This window comes from Sciurus carolinensis, chromosome 5 (assembly GCF_902686445.1).
Source record: "Sciurus carolinensis chromosome 5, mSciCar1.2, whole genome shotgun sequence".
NCBI lineage: Eukaryota > Metazoa > Chordata > Mammalia > Rodentia > Sciuridae > Sciurus > Sciurus carolinensis.
The window spans coordinates 170763980-170784584 of record NC_062217.1 but is presented as its reverse complement, the minus strand read 5'-3'; the positions used below and the strand labels follow the sequence as shown (position 1 = coordinate 170784584).

Sequence of the window (20605 nt, the reverse complement as noted above, 5' to 3'; positions counted from 1 at the left end):
TGATCCGAGGCCAGTTGGAAATACCCGCTGGTCGTTGATTTCACCCTTCAGTCTGAAGAGCCAGGGCCCTTTCAACGAGTTTTCCAATGGGAGATTAATTTATTTATTCATTTTCAGAGTTGTATTTTTCTTCTGCATAATTAGCTAAGTTTGTTCATGGCCAATCAGGGAATTTAGGGGCAAAAGAGAGATTTCTGTTTCTTTGACCCTTTGATCAGGAAAGGGGGCTAGACCTTCGCCCTTCAGAAAGTGTCTCATTTTGAGCTCACGCCTGGGTGCTGCGGGGGCTGTTTTCCATTTTCCCTTTATAAATGCACAGTAATCACCACAAAGCCTGCCAGACAGAGAGTTGCAAAACTTGACATTTTCCTTCAAGATTGTAAAAGCATGAGAAATGATACCTTCCTGGAGCTTCGTTTTCATTCCTCCACAAGGTTTCCAGATTTCTTTCGGGACACCTAAATTCATGAATCAGCACAGCTGGGTGGCGAACAGGAACACGGCTGAAATACAAACATTTTTCTTGTAAAAATCTGTCTGGAAGATCCTGGACTGATGGGGATTCATTTTATAAAAAGATGTTTCCCTCAGGATTATGTGACTGGAAATCTGATTCAAAGCATTCTTTAGTCCCTTTTGCTTTGTCTGAGAGAGTGGTTAGACCAGGCCAGGCTTCCGCTAAGCCGTGTGTGCACTTAACTCATAAACCAGCCATTTCACTCGGGAGGACCGGAGAGTCGTTCAGCTCCCACTTCCTGAAGCGGCATGTTATTGCAGAAACAGAAGCTTTGGGTTTTGTTTTTAATGTTTGCTTTTGGAGACCACCCTCCATGAATTGCTTTATTTCTCCTTTAAAAAAGAAAATGCCTCTGGGATTTGCCCAGTAATTCACAGAAGATTGTGAATGCTTTTTGAGGAAGCTTGGTTCAAAGGTAACCCAGTTCAGAAGCTGCCTGGTTTGGGATGGAGTTCAGACTCGGCCACCCACCTCACCTCCCCCCTGCAACTTGATGCACAGGTCCACGTTCCCCTCTTACCAAACCCCTGTGCCCCCGGGGCTATGCCAGTCCTTTGTTTGCTGGTTTCTTTGTTCTGTTTCCTGTTCTCCTTTGTGTTTGGCCTTCAGACACCTCCTTCTTGCCTCTCTGTTTATCAGCCTAGCTGTTCCCTCTAGGACACCCCAGTCTGCCATTTTTTCTAACTATATTAGAACTATATTCTATATATATATATATTCTATATATTATATATATATATATTCTATATTATAACTATATTCTAATTATATTAACTATATTAGCTCCTGGGGTGGACTACTTAGCATCCCAGAGGATTTTGCAGTTCCTGTTTGAAAAGTATTCTCCACTTTTCCCAAATCACAAATCAGGTACACTTGGATCATAAAAGTGAAAGGACGCCCAGGACACACCAAATCCCACCCTCTTCTTCCAGGACCTCCACACATGGGAAGCGGTGGCCTCTAGCCAGCTGCCCCTGTAGGGAGGGGCTTCCTGGTCCTTAGAGTACTTATTTGGCTAGTAGTGATCTTGACCTTTGCTGATCCTGTCATCCGTGATTCAGCAGGAAGGTGTAAGTCCTTTTTAGGATTTCCCAAGTGGAAATGGAGACAACCACTCACATTGAGAAGGTTTTACAAACACTTTTTGGGGCAGGTGCAACCTGTGCTGGACTGTAGGCATAGGGCCCGATGGGTGGGATGGGTGGGTTAGGATCCACTCTCAGCTTCAAGTGGCTAGATGGAAGATGTGGACAGAGTTCTGGAAGCCTCAGGGAGGAGGTACAGGAAATTAAATTCATGTTTACTTTTGCAGCATAAAAGAGAGACCCTCAAGATGACCAAGTATGTAGAGCTGGTTATTGTAGCAGACAACCGAGAGGTAAGACCTGTTTGAAACTTCTCAGTAGAGTTGGTTAAAATAGAAAAAGAAAGAAAAATGAAAATGTTTATTAGCAAGGTATTACTTACTGAAGGAATTAAGTTTTAAGTTCATGGTCTGCGCATTCTTAAAAGCATCAGAAACAACCCATATATAAAGTGATACTCTAATTTTATAAAGTGTAAAATGCTACAATATATTTAATGTTATAAAATACTAGCAAAACCTGCAAGAAAAAAAAAAAGTTTTTATCTGTCGCTAAGCTCTCCCAACAAGAGTTAATTAGGTAAATGACGATGAATGTCTTTAGATTGTGTTCTCAAACCTTTTAGGGGAAAGTTAAACTTCTCAAATGTCTAATTTGTCCTAAACCAGAATGAATGGATAAATGAAGGTTATAGAGAGATGGCAGGAAAGTCCTTCCCTCTGAGCTGTGACTTGGTACTATGGTACTTGGTACTATGTTCTTTTAGTTAATTTTGCATTAGGTGTCTCTTAGATTATCTTCTCTGTGCTTATTTATTGTGTCACTGACATATAATGAATCAGGTTGACAGATTCCCATAGACTCATGCCACACACATGATTGAAGTAAGTTTGGTGATTTCTCAGAAATGTTCCTGTCCTGGAGTTCAGATTGGAGAAGAGAGTGGGAAGTTCATTAACTTTTTATCCATCACCCTCTGCTTTGTGACATGTCGCCATGACCTCCTATTGCTTTCACTGTTTAATTTTTAAAAACAAATATAAAGCAAGTTTCTGGGCAAGTTAAAATCAAGTTGATGATATGAAAAATGGGTTTGGACTGCTTTCTCGTTGTCCATTTTCTCTTTGCCAAAACATGTCACTGCCTCCATCATTTATGAGCCTGGAAAAATTGCAGAAGTTACCGTCTTATGAGCACTTGGCTTGGGTGAATTTCAGGGAGTTTCAGGAGTCCCCAGCTGGGGAAATTACTCAGCAGGATGCTAGCTCATTTCACCGTAGACCATGGAGGCCCCGGGTGGTTCATAAAAGCCTGAGATTTTGGCATTTTCAGGAGCTGGGAAGATGAATTTTGATTGATAATCTTGCTGTTATTAATGCTGACATTTAAAATTGTTAAGTTTCAGAGGCAAGGAAAAGATCTGGAGAAAGTTAAGCAGCGATTAATTGAGATCGCTAATCACGTTGACAAGGTGAGTTCATTCTCAGGTAATTAAATCATCCAAATCATGTAAATGTTTGGAAGTGAGGTTGACAGAACTAAGTGCATGCGTCTGCAGCAGCAAGGAGCCCAGCTCTGCCTCTGGGTCCCAGGCTGGTCCTGAGCATCCCATTCTCTGAGCATGCGATTCCCAGGTGCTAATAGCTTCATGGGGTGCCAACCCACGACTTCTGAACGATGCTGGCCTTGGGGACACAACTTCTTCCAGACACTGTTCTAGCCATGCAGAATTCCAGTCAGAAGGGATCTTGATTTTACAGTCAGATCCAGAACATTCTGAACCTTCCTGAGATGGGCCTTTTCCCAGGTCTCCCACGGCAGATCCTGTTGGTTTAGTCCTCTGCCAATATGGCCCTGTGGATGGGTTCTCATCTGTAAGAGACCCTCAGGCTCCACTATCCTGATATGTAGAGATTGATTTTTGGCTCAAGCAGCTATAGGAAAATCCCTTAATGAGACAAGCAGGTTAGAAAACCTCCCTTCATGACAAGGATTTCATGGCCAAAAGAGCCCTTAGAAATCTCCATCCTGGAGGTGTTTGCTCATGAAGTGCTCCTTCCACCCCCTGCTTACAGGGAAATAGGGATGCTGTCTGAGGCACCTGTCCTCCATCCACACCTCCTGTAGGACAGACAGGGCAGTTTGGGGCTGATGACTTGGTGTCAAGCAGTTTCTCATGCTGGCCTGCATGTGGGTGTTGCCTGGACAGCTTGCCAAGGTGTTGGTGGCTGACTGTCCACTGGGAGGGGGGACAGGATGGATTTCAGTCTTTCCAGAGCTCCCCAGCGGTTAGCATGTGCAATGTGCTGGCTTCTCAACAAGACTGTCTCGGGCCTGTGAGGACGTGTGACAGAATCTCAGCAGGTCATTGCAAAGCCTCTTAGAGCCAGGCTCCCCTGAATGGCCCCTTTCACACAGAGCAGTTTGTGAGAGAGCCCTCTGCGGCTCACAACTGCCTCTTTCTATGCGATCCTATTATATTCAAAGTAAATTTTCTAAGTTTTCAGGGAAAGGAAGGCACAGACCCTTCCAGAAATTTGTCTCCATTCTACAAGGTCTTCTGTACTGAGCCTCAAGAATTCAGAAAGAATCTGACACAGTCCGTCCACTTTAAGTCACGGCATCAGGGAAGCAGACGTGTAAACCACGCGGCAGGGTCCAGGTGACAGTGCTGCCAAGGTGGCCTCCACCAGGTCTGCACAGTGCAGAAGAGAGACGCTCGCTTCTTCAGGGCCGGGGGGTTGCAGGAAGGGAATGCTGAAAGGCAAGGGCAGACCCACAAACCCACAAGCAGAACAGGAGGGTCTGTCCTGTGCCCCATGAGTCTGGACATGGCAAGCAGCTCCTGTGACTAAAGGGTGTGTGTGTGTGTGTGTGTGTGTGTGTGTATGCGCGCACACACACGTGTCCACATCCATGTGTGCTCCCATGTGCATCCATGAGTATCCACGAACGCACGCCTGTGTTTTGGGGTGTGTGTGTGTGTGTGTGCGCGTGTGCGCGCGCGCGCGCGCGTGTGCGCTCCATCTGCCTGTGTGTGTGTGTATGCACGCACGTGCCAACCCTGCGGGATGAGAGGACGCTGCAGGGGTTCAGACTGCCCGAGGCCCCAACACCCTTCACAGCTGCTCTGGTTTTACTTGACAGAAGGGATTCAGGCCCTGGCTGGTCTGCAGGAGAGACACGCAGGGCGCAAAGCTGTCCTGCAGTTGGTGTGGAGATGGCATAACCAGTGGCAGGAGGGGCCAGGAGGATCCATGACATAGGCGTGATGAAGGCTGAGCCAGGGCAGGGCACATGAGAAGGAGGAGGGTCTGGAGGCGTTCGAGGGCCATGTCTCCAGCGGTCTCTCTGTGCCAGCTGGGGCTCCGTGCACCCTCCTGGTAGGCACTATTGTGCCCATTTTCATGACAGGGAGGTGAGGTTTTCAGAGGTGAGCAGTTTGCACGTGTCCAAGCAGGCAAAAGGCAGGACCACGCAAGTCTTCATTTCTCTACCTCCACAGGGACTCTTGGCCTTAACTCTGTGCCACTCACTGTGAGTCCCAGGACCCTGTGACTCAGGAGGATCAGAAGCTGGGAGAGCAGAGTCCACATGGCTGCAAGTGGTAGGGCAGCCCTTGGGGACACCTCAGAGCCAGGGAGAGCAGGACTAGGAACAGAGCGGGGGGCTCAGGAGGCAGAGACCTGGCTCAGCACTCAGGAGGAGCCATGCCAGATGGAACTTTTTAAAAGTCAGAAAAATACAGATGGTCATTGATATCCCAGGATGACATTGCTCTTGTCCACTGTCCTTTGAGGCAAGTCAAACTCCCAGGAAACTCACTCTTATTGATTTATTTTCAGTAGTAATTCTTTGAACATTAAATTTGATCTCAAAGTCAGGCAGATGCAGCAGAATCCTGATAAAGGTAAGCCCCTCTGACAGGAAGGTGAAGGACAACTCACTAGAGGACCCTGGACAGTATCTGTACCCAAGCCTGACCCAGACCAATCACACCAGGATCCCTGCCTGACAGTGACAGAGTTAAAGCCGGGTCACGTGTGTCCAGCTGGGGTTAGAATCCCTGGGCAGTTTTGTTTGCTTGCTCTGGTGCTCACTCTCTGAGATGCTCAAGTCTGGGTACAGGGACTCTGATTAATCGGCCTGGGAGGGGCACAGGGAGTTGCTGGCCAGGGTCCTCCAGGGATTCCAATGTAGGGCGAGACTGAGTGGCTGACCAAAAGGCAGGAGAGCACGACCCCTGATCCATGAGCACAGGCTGCCACACAGGGGACAGGGTGACTGACTCTGCCCGAAGGCCTCAGACTGTAGCACAAAAGGAAGTGACCGCGAGTTCTTCTTAGGCCTTGGAAGAAAAAGGAAAAAAATGACTCTATTAAAATCAAACTCGAAATTGCTGAAGCCCCATTTTTTACAGTGGTATGTTTGGGTCCTCTGTGTCTTTACATATTATTCTAGGATGGATCTTGCTTTAGTTTGCAAAACAAAAATGAGCAATTGGGGGTTTGCTAATAGCCTGCACTGGTCGTTAAAGACCAACGTGCCTCAGGGAAGTCCTGGTGGGCTCCGACCAGTGTGCCAGCCCGGCTCTGGTGCTTCTGGCAGAGTCTGTTGGCTGTGCACACAGCCCCAGTGTCCCTGCCCACCCCCACAGACCCCAGAGGCCCTGGTGGGGATACCCAGGCTCCTTAGGAGACTCGATGTATCCAAGTCTGTTGGCTGATGACCCTAGCTCTGTTGAGTGTTCCAATTTTCAGTTTCCCAACTCTACACATGGGACATTCTTGGCCCCCAAAATAGTGACCATCCCAGAGGCCACTTCCTCATTTTCTGACACTGTGGCTCTGCTGACCATTCCAAATGAATACCTGCCTGGCTGCACTGGCTTGGAGGAAGAGGACCTGCCAGGCTGGAAGACAGGGAAGTGACTGGGAGACAAGGGTGACGTTCTGAAATGTTTGGGAAACCCCTGTGAGAGGCAGACACCTGTCTGACACTCATACTTCTAGGCCAAACTGTGAGGCAGCCTGCTCCCCTCCACCTGGCATCCCGAGTAAGCACAGCAGAAGCAGCAGAGTGTGCACCTGCAGACCAGGTGACCTCCAGAGCTTTGCCTCTTGAAGCCTTTACTCCAGCAGCTGTTCCCATTCCTAAGAAGTCAGCACCGGCTGTGAATAAGGCTGATCCTCAGCGACCTTCTGAAGGGACGCGGCTTTTGCTTACTCCTTAGGGCCTTTTCTCTCACGCCGGCATTTTGACCCTCCCCCAAGCCAGTTGCCTGAAGGATGCAAATGCAGTCCCTGGACCCCAGGGAATTCCACACTCTCATTTCAGACCTGGTCCTTCCAGAAAGCTCTCCTTGCCCGCACCCCACCCCAGCACAGCACCCCCTGGACTTCCTGTGTGCACTTCTCTTGGAAGGCAAGAGCAGAGTTCTGGAACAACAGTGACGTCCCCTGCCTTAAGCCTCCTGCTGACCTCTCAGCAGTAGCAAGGGCCAGGGCAAAGGCACCCTGCTCTTGGCTCTCTCTGCTGTGCCAAGCCCAGCCCACAGCAAGGACTGAGCAAATGTGTAGCTGTTGTGTCAGCAGGAGAGCCACTCAGCTGGTCTCTAACGTCCACAGACACACTGGGGGCTCAGCCGGGCAGCTGCTGCCATGCTCCATTTGGCCCGAAAGCAGCTTCTCGGGCCTGGGTCTCAGCATCTTCATGAGGTGGCAGCGTTACTCAGTGGTTCAAACCCGGGTCAACGTGCCCGTCAGCCTCCTGTGTCCCAGCCCAGCCATGAACTCACGAACTCAGGCATTTATTTACCTGGCCTCTCCCAGCCTCAGGGTCTTCCACAATAAAACGAGAACAATAACAATTCTTAACTCAGAATCGTTCTGAGGACTAAGCCACGGTTCAGAGAGCACCTCAGCATCCAGCCTGGAACGTGGCAACACTCACAGCACATGAGCTGTGGTCGCCATTAGTGGCAGAAACCAAAAGAAAGCCCCAGCAGCCCTGCAATGAGCATTCCCAGCCCAGTAAAGGATGTGACTGATGGCTTGATGTGATCCCGCACATGTGACAGCTGATCCGTGGCTTTCACCTGCGAGACGGGTGTGTGTTGTATTATGCTACATCCGACATCTGTTCTGGGACACAGCTTAGGAGGGTTTATCAGTGCAAGTGTGAACCCCTTCATTATTCTGAAAAACTCCCTAATTAGTAAACGGAAAAGTAGCACTGAGAGAGGACAACAAATGAGTGCTTTGCAGACCCTGGCTCCTGCTTCCCTTCAGCACTCCTGGGGGGCAAAAGGAGTCTCCTCCTCAGACGACCATGCTGAAGCCCACAGAGGGTATCTGGCCCTGAGGGCACCTAACAAGCTGCTGTGAACATCAGCACTGGACCTTCTGCATTTCCACTTCCCGATTACTGCTACCCCTGGATAGGACGCCGCTGAAATGTAATCATGCCAAGGACAGCAGAACACACGCGTGCAGAGTAGGCAGGACAGAGACCTCATTTTGCCTGGGAAGCCTGGGCTGGGAGCTTGCAAGCAGACGCCCAAGTCAAGCAATTCTTGATTAGAAACACACTCTTGGGCAGGGTTTTGGTTGTGTAGTTGTCTCATTAACGTATTAATGTAATGCTGTCACTGTTATCTGTTTGAAACCAAGTTGGACCTCTGCAATCAGAGGTCCTGTGACGTAGCTTGTGCTCCAGGTCCCTTCTCCTGCTGAGCCAATGCTCACCATGTGACTGTAGGGACCAGCAGGGGAAAAGATGAGCTTCCTGATGTGGGTTAGGATCTGGCGTCAGAGGCTCAACCTTGGGAGTTCCTTGAACTTTAGCTCACCACATTGGAATGGTGCTTAGCTCTCAAGTTTGGAGCTTCTTATGATTTTTGTTACTTTTTGGCCAGGTGCTTCTAGCAACTGAAAGTAGGTCCTGCTCACATCCGGAGCTTGGCTGTGGCTGCTATCACCAGCTACATTTTTCTCCTTCCGACTCGTGGTCTCAGAAGAGGGGACTTTCTCATCGTGTGCTGCCTCATACATTACAGACATTGAGAGGTTTTATAGGTCCTGACCCTGTGTCCTCTCCCCATCAACTGTAACCACAGAGCCACGACCCTGCTTGTGTGAAACACATAGGGGCAGTGGGACAATGGATAGTTCCTGTCTCTGCCCTGAAACCCAACTGCCCATCTAGGCTCAGAGAAGACAAAGCCAGCCTCTGGCCGTGGGAACAGTCTCTTGTGGAATGCAGGCTGCAGGTTGAAGCCGTGACCCCCTGAAGGTTGGGACAGCAGAGAATGCCAAGGCCTGAGCTTCACCTCATGAGTCCCCACACAAGGGTCTTCTAACAGTCTTCCTGTGATGCACGTGCCAACCAAACTGCTGGCAGGGGCTGGACGGGGACGGCCATGGGAATCCTGCAGAGAGCTGTTCATGTCTGTCTTATTCGGAGAGATACTGACTTGTTCATTTAATTAAAATGTCCTAGGATGACAATAGGTGACAGAATACAATAGTGCCAGCCAAGGCTGAGACTCTGCTGAAAAGTTAATAAAATTTATTTTCAGTACCTTAAAGGAGAATATTCTGCTCAAAACAAACATTATTGTCCTTAGCAGAAATGTCTAAAAGATCCTGATTCACTGCTGGTATCCTTGCAGGGGATATTAGCTGGCAGGCTTTATCTGTGGTAGACCCTACGTGCACACTTAATCACCAGTGGGTTCTTCGGGGCAGACAGCAGAAAGGTTGGCAGCTTCGGTGTCCAGTTATTTGCCTTTGAGAACCCAGGGAGCTCACCCGCTTGCATCAGGCACAGCTGATATTTCTTAAATTCTCAAACACAGGGACAAGGTTCCCAGGGTGTGCCTCTCACCCGTGCTGGTGATGCCAAGCCATGCAAATCTGTGCTGGTTCTCATTTTCAGTTCTCTTAGATGTGACCCTCCAAGGCGCCTGTCCCTCTCAGTTTTACAGACCCCTGAACATTCGGATAGTGCTGGCGGGTGTGGAAGTGTGGACCGACAGCGACAAGTGCTCCATAAGTCAGGACCCGTTTACCAGCCTCCACGAATTTTTGGACTGGAGGAGGATGAAGCTGCTACCGCGCAAATCCCACGACAACGCGCAGCTCATCAGGTGGGTGCCTGCGCCCCGCGCCCTCCTAGCGCTCCTCTGTCCCGTCCCTTTCCGCAGGGCACACTGGCTCCCACAGGGCTCCTGGCCACCTCGGTGGGGCAGGTGCCATCTCCCCCTGGAGTCCAGTCTGTTAGGAAACCCCCTGGACACCAGGGAACCTGTCCCTCTACAGAAGCCTCCGCTCCTTCTTCCACCGTCTGAGTATGCTCCTCGGGGCCAGGTTTTCTGTCTTGATATAAAATTGACCTGAGTAGATTACCTTTTCCAAAGTCTCATTTGTTTTACTTATTGATGAAAAACGTGTTTACAGAAGATCTAAGGACAGGACATTGGGGTGAATATCGTCGGTCTGGAGTGACGGCCTCCATTCCTCCTCTGAGCTGTTGGTCTTGGGCTTCCTGGTCAGAGCGGGGTCGCCTGCTGGCCTCGTGTTCCTTCTTTAATGGGCATGCAGTGGCACCTGTCGGAAGCCAGGCAGCATCGCGGGTTTGATCACCATGGTGACCAACCTCCCCACTCCGAGAAGTTTCCATCTACCTAGAGAAAATGGCAGGCGACAAACTTTCAGAGAGCAGCAAGAGTCCTAAAGATAATAAGATAAGGAGCGCTCACTGGGAGGTGCCGAGATACACGAGGAGAGATGGCAGACGCCTTCAGACTCGCGAGCAAAGGCCGCTCTTAGGTAGTCTCAGTCGGCACCAAGCAGACTTTCCGGAGGGGGTGCCTGTTCACTCGACTCTTCCCGCAGCCTACGCTGCTGTCCTTTTGTTCTCACGTAGCTAACATCTCCAAGCCGAGGCCGCAGGGGCGCAGGCTGCTTTCCTTGGCAACTCAGGTCTGGTTTATTGGAGACTCACGGGGCCTTCAGACCACCCGCCCGCCCTTGCTTCGGAGGCGCCGTCTGCCTGAGGCCACTGGTGCTCCCGTCATTTACTTTGGCCATTCTCACAGGGGTTCCCCCGCCTTGGATACTTGTGGTCACCTCACATTTTATGAATTGATGAGCCCCGAACTGCTAAAAGCACATTTCTTGCATTTTGAGTCAGAGTATTTTGTTTCAACCTCCCCCACCCCCCAGTGGAGTCTGTCCAACTTGAACATCTGGAAATAAATTAACATCTTACGTAACTTCATTATTCATATGCATGTCTGTTGTGCCTGTTCAGATGGCCTGCCCAGGTGAGTACAAAGGCCAAGCCCCTCTGTCTACCAACACGAGCACCGGGTCCACTCTCCACCTCTGTGGGCTCCGCCTCTGTGGATCCACCCAGCCTTGGCCTGAAAATTCCTGGGTGGGGATTCCTTCTGTACTGGATATGTGTAGACTTTCTTTCCTTGTCATTATTCCCTGAACTATCTGCATAGAATTTACATTGTATTGGTATTACAGATAATCTAGAGGTGATGTAAATTCTGTGGGAGGATGTGCTTAGGATATATGCAAATCCTATGCCATGGTACACGAGGGATGTGAGTATCCGTGGGTTTGGAAATCCCGGGGGGTGCCCTAACCAACCCCTTGTGGGTATGCAGGGAGAAAGAGCAGGAGGGATAGGTAGACGAGGTCTACTCTCCACCTCTGTCCAATAGCCCACAGCTACAGTGGCTGACTTTTCCATCCACCTAGCATCATCTGCATGCATACATGACCAACGTGGCACACGTCCGGGCTTCACTTCCTTTAAAGGATCCAGCGCATACGATGTTCAAGGTTGAAATTAACAACATTCACTTGAACAGGCCGGTGGTGCCATTGGATCCATGATCAGGTTAAGAATCCAGATAGAAGGCAGCCTGCACCAAAGCCACTAAGCCCCCTTCCAGAAGCTTCCTCCAAGGGTGCTGACTTCATGGGTGCTTAGGTATGCCACCCGGGCTCCCAGGGAACAGTCACTCCTCTGTCGATTGCAATTTTACAAGCTATATTGGCAGGACACTTTGAAGGAGTTTGGACCTCTGGCAAAACTCTTAACGAGAAGGTCCACAGTATTCATCCGTGACAGAAGAGCTACTGCTCCGTCTCACGGGCCTTTAGTTACCGGTGATTCTCAGTTGTTAAAGGAGCGAGTCCCTGCGGCCCATCAGGAAATAAGCAGGCTGCAGCTTATAAATGCAGTGATGACGGGTGCTGTCCAAGTCTGGCAACAAAACTCTGTAGGAACCGTGAGACCAAAATGCAACTGGAAAGATGAAGAGTACAGAACAAAAGATGAAAGTCTTTTCCGCACCTTTGTGCACCTCAGGCAGCAAAATCTGCCCCAGGGTACGTCCGTGACCCGCCCTCCTATGGCTGTCTTCCTGGGAGCCTAGTCTCTAGTAGGCCTGCATGACAGATTTTGAAACTTTAGAAAATGTGTCCACTCTACATAGTAGTAAAGAAAGCCCTTCCTTTTGTTTCCTAGTGGGGTTTATTTCCAAGGGACCACCATCGGCATGGCCCCAATCATGAGCATGTGCACGGCGGAGCAGTCTGGAGGTGTCGTCATGGTAAGCCAAGGGCTGCTTCCCTGCCGAGGGTTCCAGGGAACCACTACTCTCGCCAGGCTTCTGTTCCTGCTTTTTGGATGCAATCTGCCCTTACCCTAGCCACGTTTGTAATCCTCTACAACCCACAATATTTTAGGGGCTGTTTAGAAAACAGAATCACACACAGCAAAGGCGGGCATGTCATAAAACAACGATCATCTCGGTGGAGGTCGGCCTTCCCCTTTTATGGAAAACATTTTCAACTGGGACATCCAATCAGTGCATTCCAGTCCAGAAATGCCTCTAGTGCGGGGATGAGCCAGGCATTGGGGTTGCCCTCTCCAGTCAGCTCTTTGGATCGACTGTGGTCCCTCAGATGTTACCGTTCAGAGGGTTCTGCCTCCAAGCCCAACAGCCAGAAGTCTGAGGTTTTCAACCGCGTACCACTGCAAATGCTTTACATACCTTCTGGCCAGGGTACAATTTGTCTCTATAATAACCTTATTCTTGGAAGGCAGAGACCTAAGTTTATAGCTTTGCAAGGGGAACTTTGTCACATACAGGCCGTACGTGTTTGTAGAAGGAAATAAAACAAGAAGACTATTTGGGCCTTCTTATGGATTTAGAAGGGAGGGACCTTCGATGGCTGCCCAACAGGGACTCCTGCTCCAGAAGAGGTGTCCACCCTCCACTGTCCTGCTCTGAACTGCAGTGAGTCCTGGGGAGCCGCAGCCCTTGGACAGGCGGGACCCTCAGACACTGTTCCTCCATCTCCACTCACCAAGCACAGCCTCGTCCGCCCAAGAAACCACAGCTCCTCCACGTTTTCCAAACAGAACATTCATGAGTGTTGGGTTGTGGAGAAGGGCGGGAGGAGCTGTGTTCTGCTGACTGTTACTTTCTCCCCACGTCTCGCCCACTCCGACCTTCACATGGAGCGTGCTAAGCGTGTCCCTCCTCTCTGGGTGCATGCCCTGCACAGGGCTGCTCTTTGGAGGGACTGTGCCCGCTCACAGGATGGCGGATTCCAGGAGCTACTCTCTGGTTTCCTTTGAACCTGGAAGTCTTGTAGGTGACCTCCACCATGGAAGTCATTGGAAAGTTTGGTTTTTTGTTGATGCCAGGTTAATTTCAAGTCCGATCACAACTGTATTTTTATAGAGCAGCCCATAAAGTTTTAAGAGGGAAACATTTTCTGTTTCATGGTTCCATGGTTAGCTGCTACCGACTTTGCCACTTAAAATTGGCATAGATATATGTCCTGAGAGCTGAAACCAGATTGCTTATAAGCAAGGCCCTCATGCCGCTGTGTAGTGCTGAAGCCATCCTGTAACCTGCCAGAGAGGTGAAGGGCTTTCTTCAGTTCACATCCTGATTCTGTTTCCATAGAAGCATTTTATCAAGATTTCTTCTTTAAAAGCATGCTGGGAAGTTTACTTTTTAAACAGATGTATGAGAATGATGTGAGAAATATCAGCAAATCATGTGTGATGGCAGGAGAATCTAGTCAAAACCAAAGTTAATTATCAGAAATGGATTCTACCAATTTGAGAGCTTAACAAATTCCTTGTTTATTCAACATATAAGAGAAACATCAGATAAAGTGGAAATGCTGCATGGCCCCTTTAATTTCTATAAAATTCATGAGATCAGCAAGCTCAACATTTTGACCAGGTCTAAAACTTCTATGCTTATTTTCTCTTCTTATTTCCCTAAAGTTAAATTCATGGGTGTTGCAGGTGACCACGTGTCACTCAAAGGATTCTCAAATCTAAACGGAATGAAATAATGTGACCAGGAAGTAGGAATCATCAAAAAATTAAGAATATGGTTTCTAGTACCATTTCCTCATTTATTCAATCACCAACTTCAGCAACTTAAAACAGTTCTCTTATATCTAACCGGCCTAAAAAAGGTCTTGATTCAGGGACTATACCAGAAATAGAGTTATTCTCCTCCTTATTACAAATATGAACTGTTTATCAAAGTCTCTTAAGAGACATTCTGTTTGTAATTATTTATGCATGAAAGAATATATAATAACTGCAATTAAAACCCAAACTGCAATTTCCAGTGATGCAAAAGAGTCAGTGATATGAAAGAATTTTGTGCCAATGCATGCTAAAGTCACTCTACACTTTCTTCACCAATGTGTGTTAGTCCTAAGAATTGATTTCCTGAAACATATTTATAAAGCTTCCTAAAGAAGGAAACTGTAAAATACAAAAAAAACAGTAATTTATTAGGAATTTCTCAAAATAACTTGCTTCCTTGACATGCCATTCTTTACTGAGGCTGAGGTCTAGGAGGAGAGAAAGCCACCACCATAAATAACACCAGCCAATCCATAAGAACTTACGAGAACATGCTTTTATCCATGTCCTCACAAATACTGTGTATCAGGAAGAATGTTTTCTCTAACATGCAGAACCACACTGCTTCCTGGATCCATATTGGAAAAACCTCTTTGTCTCTTCCCTGGGTAGCACAAACGAAGAGTCCAGGAAGATCCTTACTCTGTGACCAGTAGGCCCTTTCAAAAACACCATTCCTGGATACAATTTCTGTAAATCACCTATACTAATTAACTGACTAATTTAGGTTTAAGAAACCATGCTGTTTAGTTGGTTTCTAGTGTCTACACGGCCAAACCCGCTGAGCATACCACTAGCTGGGTGGCCAGGCAGCACTTGCTGAATGGAGAACCACCTTCCTCAGCCTGGCAAGGACGTCAGTGAACCCCTAGCAGCACAGAGAATCAGGCGCCTCTGTTCACGTCTACAGTCAACCTGACCACCAAGGGCCAGCGGGAGTCAGACACTGTATAATCTGAGTCCAGTGAGTCTTCAAGCCAATGACTCCACGTGGTCAGCCGTCACTGGGAATTAGCATGAACTTTCCCAGTGTCCTCCCTACCAGTAGGCAGGAGAGGCAGGCCGGTCACGGCTGCTCAGGCCATGCAGTGACGTCACCGGGCACCTTCCTGACAGCACGGCTTCCTTCAGGTGTCCTCACAAGCAGCATGAGATGGTGCTGCTTCCGCTTCCCAGGGAGGAGTGAGCTTTCGCCTCCTGTGCTGCGGAACAAGTTCTGCTTCGTTCAGTGGGATGTTTGTGAGGATTGGAGGGCGCGGGGTGGAGATCGCAGCCGAGACGCTTTCACGTAGACTTGAAAATCTGTGGGTGCACGTGAGGTACACAGTCCTCAAGAGAAGAGGCCCCGAACTGGATTAATAGACTACGTCAGTTTTCCTTAGGTTCAAAGTAGATGACAGGCAGCTACGTGGGTCCTTTGGAGGGGATTTGATGAAGTCAAGTGTTGGTGATAGGAAACTGTCTAGCAGGGGAAGGACAGGACGGAGGAGGCCGAGGAGACGTCAACTATATGCTGTGCTCTTGTGTTTTCTTTGAGGACCATTCAGACAGCCCCCTTGGTGCGGCTGTGACCCTCGCACACGAGCTGGGCCACAATTTCGGGATGAACCACGACACGCTGGAGAGGGGCTGTAGCTGCAAGATGGCTGCCGACAAAGGAGGCTGCATCATGAACCCTTCCACCGGGCAAGTACCAAGGCTGTGTGGCTCAGAGTGTGTGGGGGCGACCGCTGAGCAAAGCAAAGCTGGTCCCCAGCTCCCCTGGTTGTCTGGTCAGAGTCTTCCTGGGAGCTTCCCCAAGGAAATCCCTGCCCAAATAGCAAGAGCAGACTGGACCGCCCTGCAGAGCCACGGCGACCCGGGTGCACACCCCCCGGCCCGAGGCCGGCCCACTCCCCGGGAAGGGGCGGGATGGGTGCTGTGTTTGCAAATCATGTCATCCCAGCATGTGGTTTTGATTAGAGCCTACGGGGGCTCCCCAGCAATCTGAAGAGCCAGCTGTGTGAAGGCCTCGCACACCCTGTGGGCCGAGTTGGGACAGTCCCCTGACTCAGGAGAGAGCAGATGGAGGCATTTCCTCCCTCCGGGTTGGCCCAGGGGCATATCCGAATGTGTTGGTAGCTTGGGGGTTTGTAGTGTCCTCACTGACATATTACTACACCAGAGCTCAGAGGTTTAAGTGAAATCATTTTTCTGCTTCCATGAATTAGACTTTTCTCCTTATTTAACGCCTTTCTGTAACTCCAGACTTGGTTCAAGTAGAGGGAGAGAACCCCATCACCAGAGCCCTCCAAAGAGATGGAAACTAATGCCGCTGATTAGAGATTCCGATATGCTGTACCTCCTTTTAGCTTTTCATCACTATAAACAAAAGATCCTACAATAGCATAAAGGAGCAAAAGTTTGGGGGGCTCATGATTTCAGAGGTTCAGGCCACAGTCAGCTAACTCCATAATTCTGGGGCAGAGGTGAGGCAGAACATCATGGCAGAAGAACATGGCAGAGGAAAGCAGCCCAGGAAGCAGAGAGCTCCTCTCACCAAGGACAAAATGTGAACTCCAAAGACACCCCCCAGGGACCCGCTTCCTCCAGCTTAGTTACCACCCAGTTAATTCTTATCAGTGGATTAATCCACTAATTAGTTCATGCTGCTCATAATCTATTTCACCAGTAAAAATTCTTGCATTGTACCTCACATGCGTTCTTGGGGGACACCACATATGTAAACCCTAACAAACCCCTAAGCATCTACCCCAGACTAGAATATCACGCTGACACAGGATTCTCATTAGTGAGGGAAAACATGCACGGGGGCCATGCCATCTTCTTACATTAATCCTGAGACTGTGCAGACACTTCCCTTCATGGAACTTTCCAAACTGAGCCTGCTCTGGGGTTTGCTGTAAGGAAACATTGGGAACAAGAAATGAGGGTTGACTGAGTGGACCAAGACTGGGCTCGTGAGACCTGCTGGCTGGGGGCAGACCTAAAAGAGGGGTCTAAAGTCCCACAAGAGCGAGCGGTCATCAAAGAATGTGGTGGTGCTTTGCGAGCCATAGCCAAAGGGCCTCCTGCCAAGTGGCTTCAAGGGCACCGAATTGCCCCTGCAACAAACCACAGCCCACGCCAGGCGCAGCCTCACTCGGCGTGAGCCGTGGCAAGGTGTCTTGCAGCACACGCTGCCTCCTCGCGCTCTTCCCCGCCATCAGAAGTCCAGCACAGCCTCAAGTTCTCTGTTAAGCGTAACTCAAGGGAGTCACGGAGAATTTGTGTGGAGGAAGTCGCTCTCTGCATCTGTGACAACAGAACCAAGGACTGCCCCCAAAATGTCCCAGACCAGCATCAACAGGAAGTGAAATATCGCAAAACTCTAGATACTAAAACGTGGTTCTTCAGGCCACTCTGACGCGTAGCCCTGCTCTTTGCCATTTAGGGTGTCCGAGCAGAGGCAGAAGCACTGTTGGACATTTAGGGCAAGGAGTTCCCTCTTTGGGTGCGAAGTGGCCCCGGGGCCTGTTGGTGTTGTGTCTCCAACATGCTGTGAGTCCAGATGGAGCCAGTCTCCCGGAGTAGCTGGTGCTGTGCGGCTCCTGGCGAGGACAGTGGATAGGAAGTGGACGTGGAACCGAGAGGTCTTGTGCTTTCTTGTTCCTGATGAACTCATAAAGTGGCCGCAGCAAATGCTCTGTGTGCTTAATTTCCCTGATTATCAAGTGGGCACAGTTACATTAACCTCCTAGCTTCCAGAAATTGGTCCCCAGTGACCAAGATCTGGTTGTCCATCGATGTTGCTAATGCTTTTTTATTCTTGATAAAAGAAACCACTGGGAAAAAAGGGAAGTTCCGTTTGGGAGCGCTAGAGAGACCTGACGGTTCAACCCAACTGCTCTGCCGATGAGCGACCCCTCCGGCCCTCACGTGCCTGGTCACGAGAAGGAACGGCAGTCTTGGTTCACCCATCTGCCCTCCCTTCCTTCTCCCCCCGCACCCCTTGATTTGTTCTCATGTTCAGCAAATAATTCTTCCCTGCGCACTGTCTGGAGGAGAGCCCAGAGGCAGAAGACCCCCAGCCCGCCCGAGTATGGTCCTGAAGGCTTGCTCTCTGCTCCCTGTGGCCAGTCACAGCAGCCAGGGAGCATTTGAACACCTCAGGTAGAGATGGTATTGTTAAGAGCTCAGCAAAATATTTAAAAGGCTTTTCCCCTCTGTTGCCAGGGGTTTGTTAATAGTCCTCATTTGATTTATACCTTATTAGCAATTTCTAAGTTCCCTCTTCTGCTGAGCTTGTGCTTTTGCGTCAACCTTTTCTATTTGGTTCTCATTTATGATCCCACATCCCTGTCCAGAGAGTGGTGTTTTTAATTTTCTCAGATGGAAAGCAACTTCCTAAGCAAGTGGGTGAATTAATCACAAAGCCACAGCGAGGGGGCGGCTCAGCAGCGCCAATCATCCATCACCACGCAGAATTTCCCAGGCTGCCCCAGCGCTATCTCAAAGTGGTGGTTCCCCTACCTCACGGTGTCCCCAGGAGAGTGGGAGAGTGGATGAAATGAGCTCATGTGTCCTTGTAGATTGTAAATCATTCCACAGATGCAAGGCAGTATTCCCACTGTACAGTTCACAGAGATGTCGGAACTGCCAAAACCTTACGGGGCTTTATCAGAATGCCCACTGGCAGCTGCTGGGAAGGACTTGCAGCGCCGCAGACCTGTCCCTCAGCAATGCGTCCTGTTTCTGTGCAAATGGCTCTTGTTAAAACAGCCACATCCAAACACCGGCCTTCTTTCTGACTTCTTCCCGCCCACACTGATCCAACCATAGTAGCAAGGGTTAAAAAGGTGAGTTGATTGAAGTCTTAGCCTCAAAGGGATTCAGGAAGAGATGAATCCATAACTGTCTTAATATTATAGTCTCTGAATCAAAAAGAACCAAGTATTATAAGTGGCTTAAAGGGGAAAATATATCCCCTGATATACTAGGTTTATCCTTTATCAGAGCATTGCAGGATCCTAGCTCCGAAAATATCAGCCAACTGTCACCACTGATGGATGGACCCAAGGGCCTACACATACAGCACAGAGTGGGGTCCTGCGTGAACTTGGGTGTTGTAACTTCCTTTACATATTGCAGGAATGGTCAGAGGGAGTTTCCTTATGGGTCGTATCATTAATTACGGAGTGCCTTTGAGTGTGTGCGAGCGTGTGTGTTTTATGTCTTCGGGTAGTTAACATTTAAGACCTGTCTTGGAAATCACTTCTTGGCAAATGCAGGATCAGGGGGTTCCTGTGGGAGTTCAGCTTGCTGGAGTCTGTCCATTAATGACCTTCCTGCAGTACTTGCTGGTACGGAGCTGAGGGCTGAGTAGGCTGCATTTATAGCAGTAAGAAAATGGAAATGATGTGAGTACTTTTAGTAGAGAATATTTAGCATCATGATGAAGATCACATCCTGGAGTGGAGACAAGGCAATATTTATATTAAAAAATCAACCCCACGGATTCCTCTATTTTGCAGAAAATTTTTCTGTTAAAATAAGTATTGGGGTGCTGGGGCCATCTTGTGCAGGGAAAGCAGTGGGGGCAGCAGAACTTGTTAACTGGGCCCCTGCCACACATCAAGCTCCTTGAGGGTGTCACGCCACGAACAGGGCAGGCACGCTGTCTTGCCCTCATGGAACTTATAGTGGGGAAAACATCCTGAGAAAACAGCAAATGAAAACATTGCAAACTGGAAGAACTGTTATGAAGGAAGCACACAGAGAGTATAAGGAGGGCGAAAGGGGTTGGAAGAAGGAGAGAGGAGAGAGAGAGAGAGTGCCAGCCAGCCAGCCAGCCAGCCAGTGAAGAGGCTGGGTGTGGTGGTGCATGCCTATAATCCCAGCCACTAGGAGGCTGAGGCAGGAGGATCCCAAGTTTGAGGCCAGCCTTGGCAACTTAGTGAGACCCTCAAAATAAACATAAAGAAAGAAAGGAAAATGGCCAGAGGTGTAGCTCAGTGGTCAGTGTGAAGCGTCCCTGGGCCCAATCCCACAGAGAGAGTGTGCCTGCCAGAGAACACAGAAGGACGTGAGCTCAGCAGAGGGGGCTGTAGCGGGGATTGGAGGGGAGCCTTGTCGCCAGAGGCCAGGGCACCAGGCAGGAGGAGATGCCGCTGCTGCTGCGTAGGAATGAGGAGCCAGGTGAGGCCAAGCCCAGCTCCCGCGGCAGGAGCACAGGTCCTTCTCTCCGGAGCAGTGGGGGATCGCTGAGGGTTTTCAGGTCAAACGTAATACGGTCTGAGTTTGCTTCGATCTTGTAGCTTGCCAGATGAAGGGGCTTCCTGTAAAGAACAAAAGTAACAGCATGTAAATTCAAGATTCATTTTAGTGTGACCAACAGGCATTTGGGAACTGCGAAGAGGAGGGACCCTGCATCCTCGCGCCTCTGGCCGCTCACACCAAACCCTCACAGCCTGACGGACAGGATTCTCTTCTGTTTAAGACTCCGGTCCTCTTTCCCTCTCCTACATTAGGT

The 20605-nt window shown here is 49.4% G+C and overlaps 1 protein-coding gene across 1 annotated transcript in view; it reads left to right on the top strand.

Annotated features, from left to right (window-relative positions):
* The window catches only part of Adam12 (ADAM metallopeptidase domain 12), a 332604-nt gene that overhangs the window by 239658 nt on the left and 72341 nt on the right, over nucleotides 1-20605 (top strand). The window contains exons 7-11 of the mRNA XM_047554551.1: nucleotides 1833-1898; nucleotides 3005-3076; nucleotides 9585-9754; nucleotides 12157-12241; nucleotides 15632-15780. Coding sequence (XP_047410507.1) covers nucleotides 1833-1898; nucleotides 3005-3076; nucleotides 9585-9754; nucleotides 12157-12241; nucleotides 15632-15780 — 542 coding nt within the window. The remainder of the gene's footprint in view (nucleotides 1-1832; nucleotides 1899-3004; nucleotides 3077-9584; nucleotides 9755-12156; nucleotides 12242-15631; nucleotides 15781-20605) is intronic.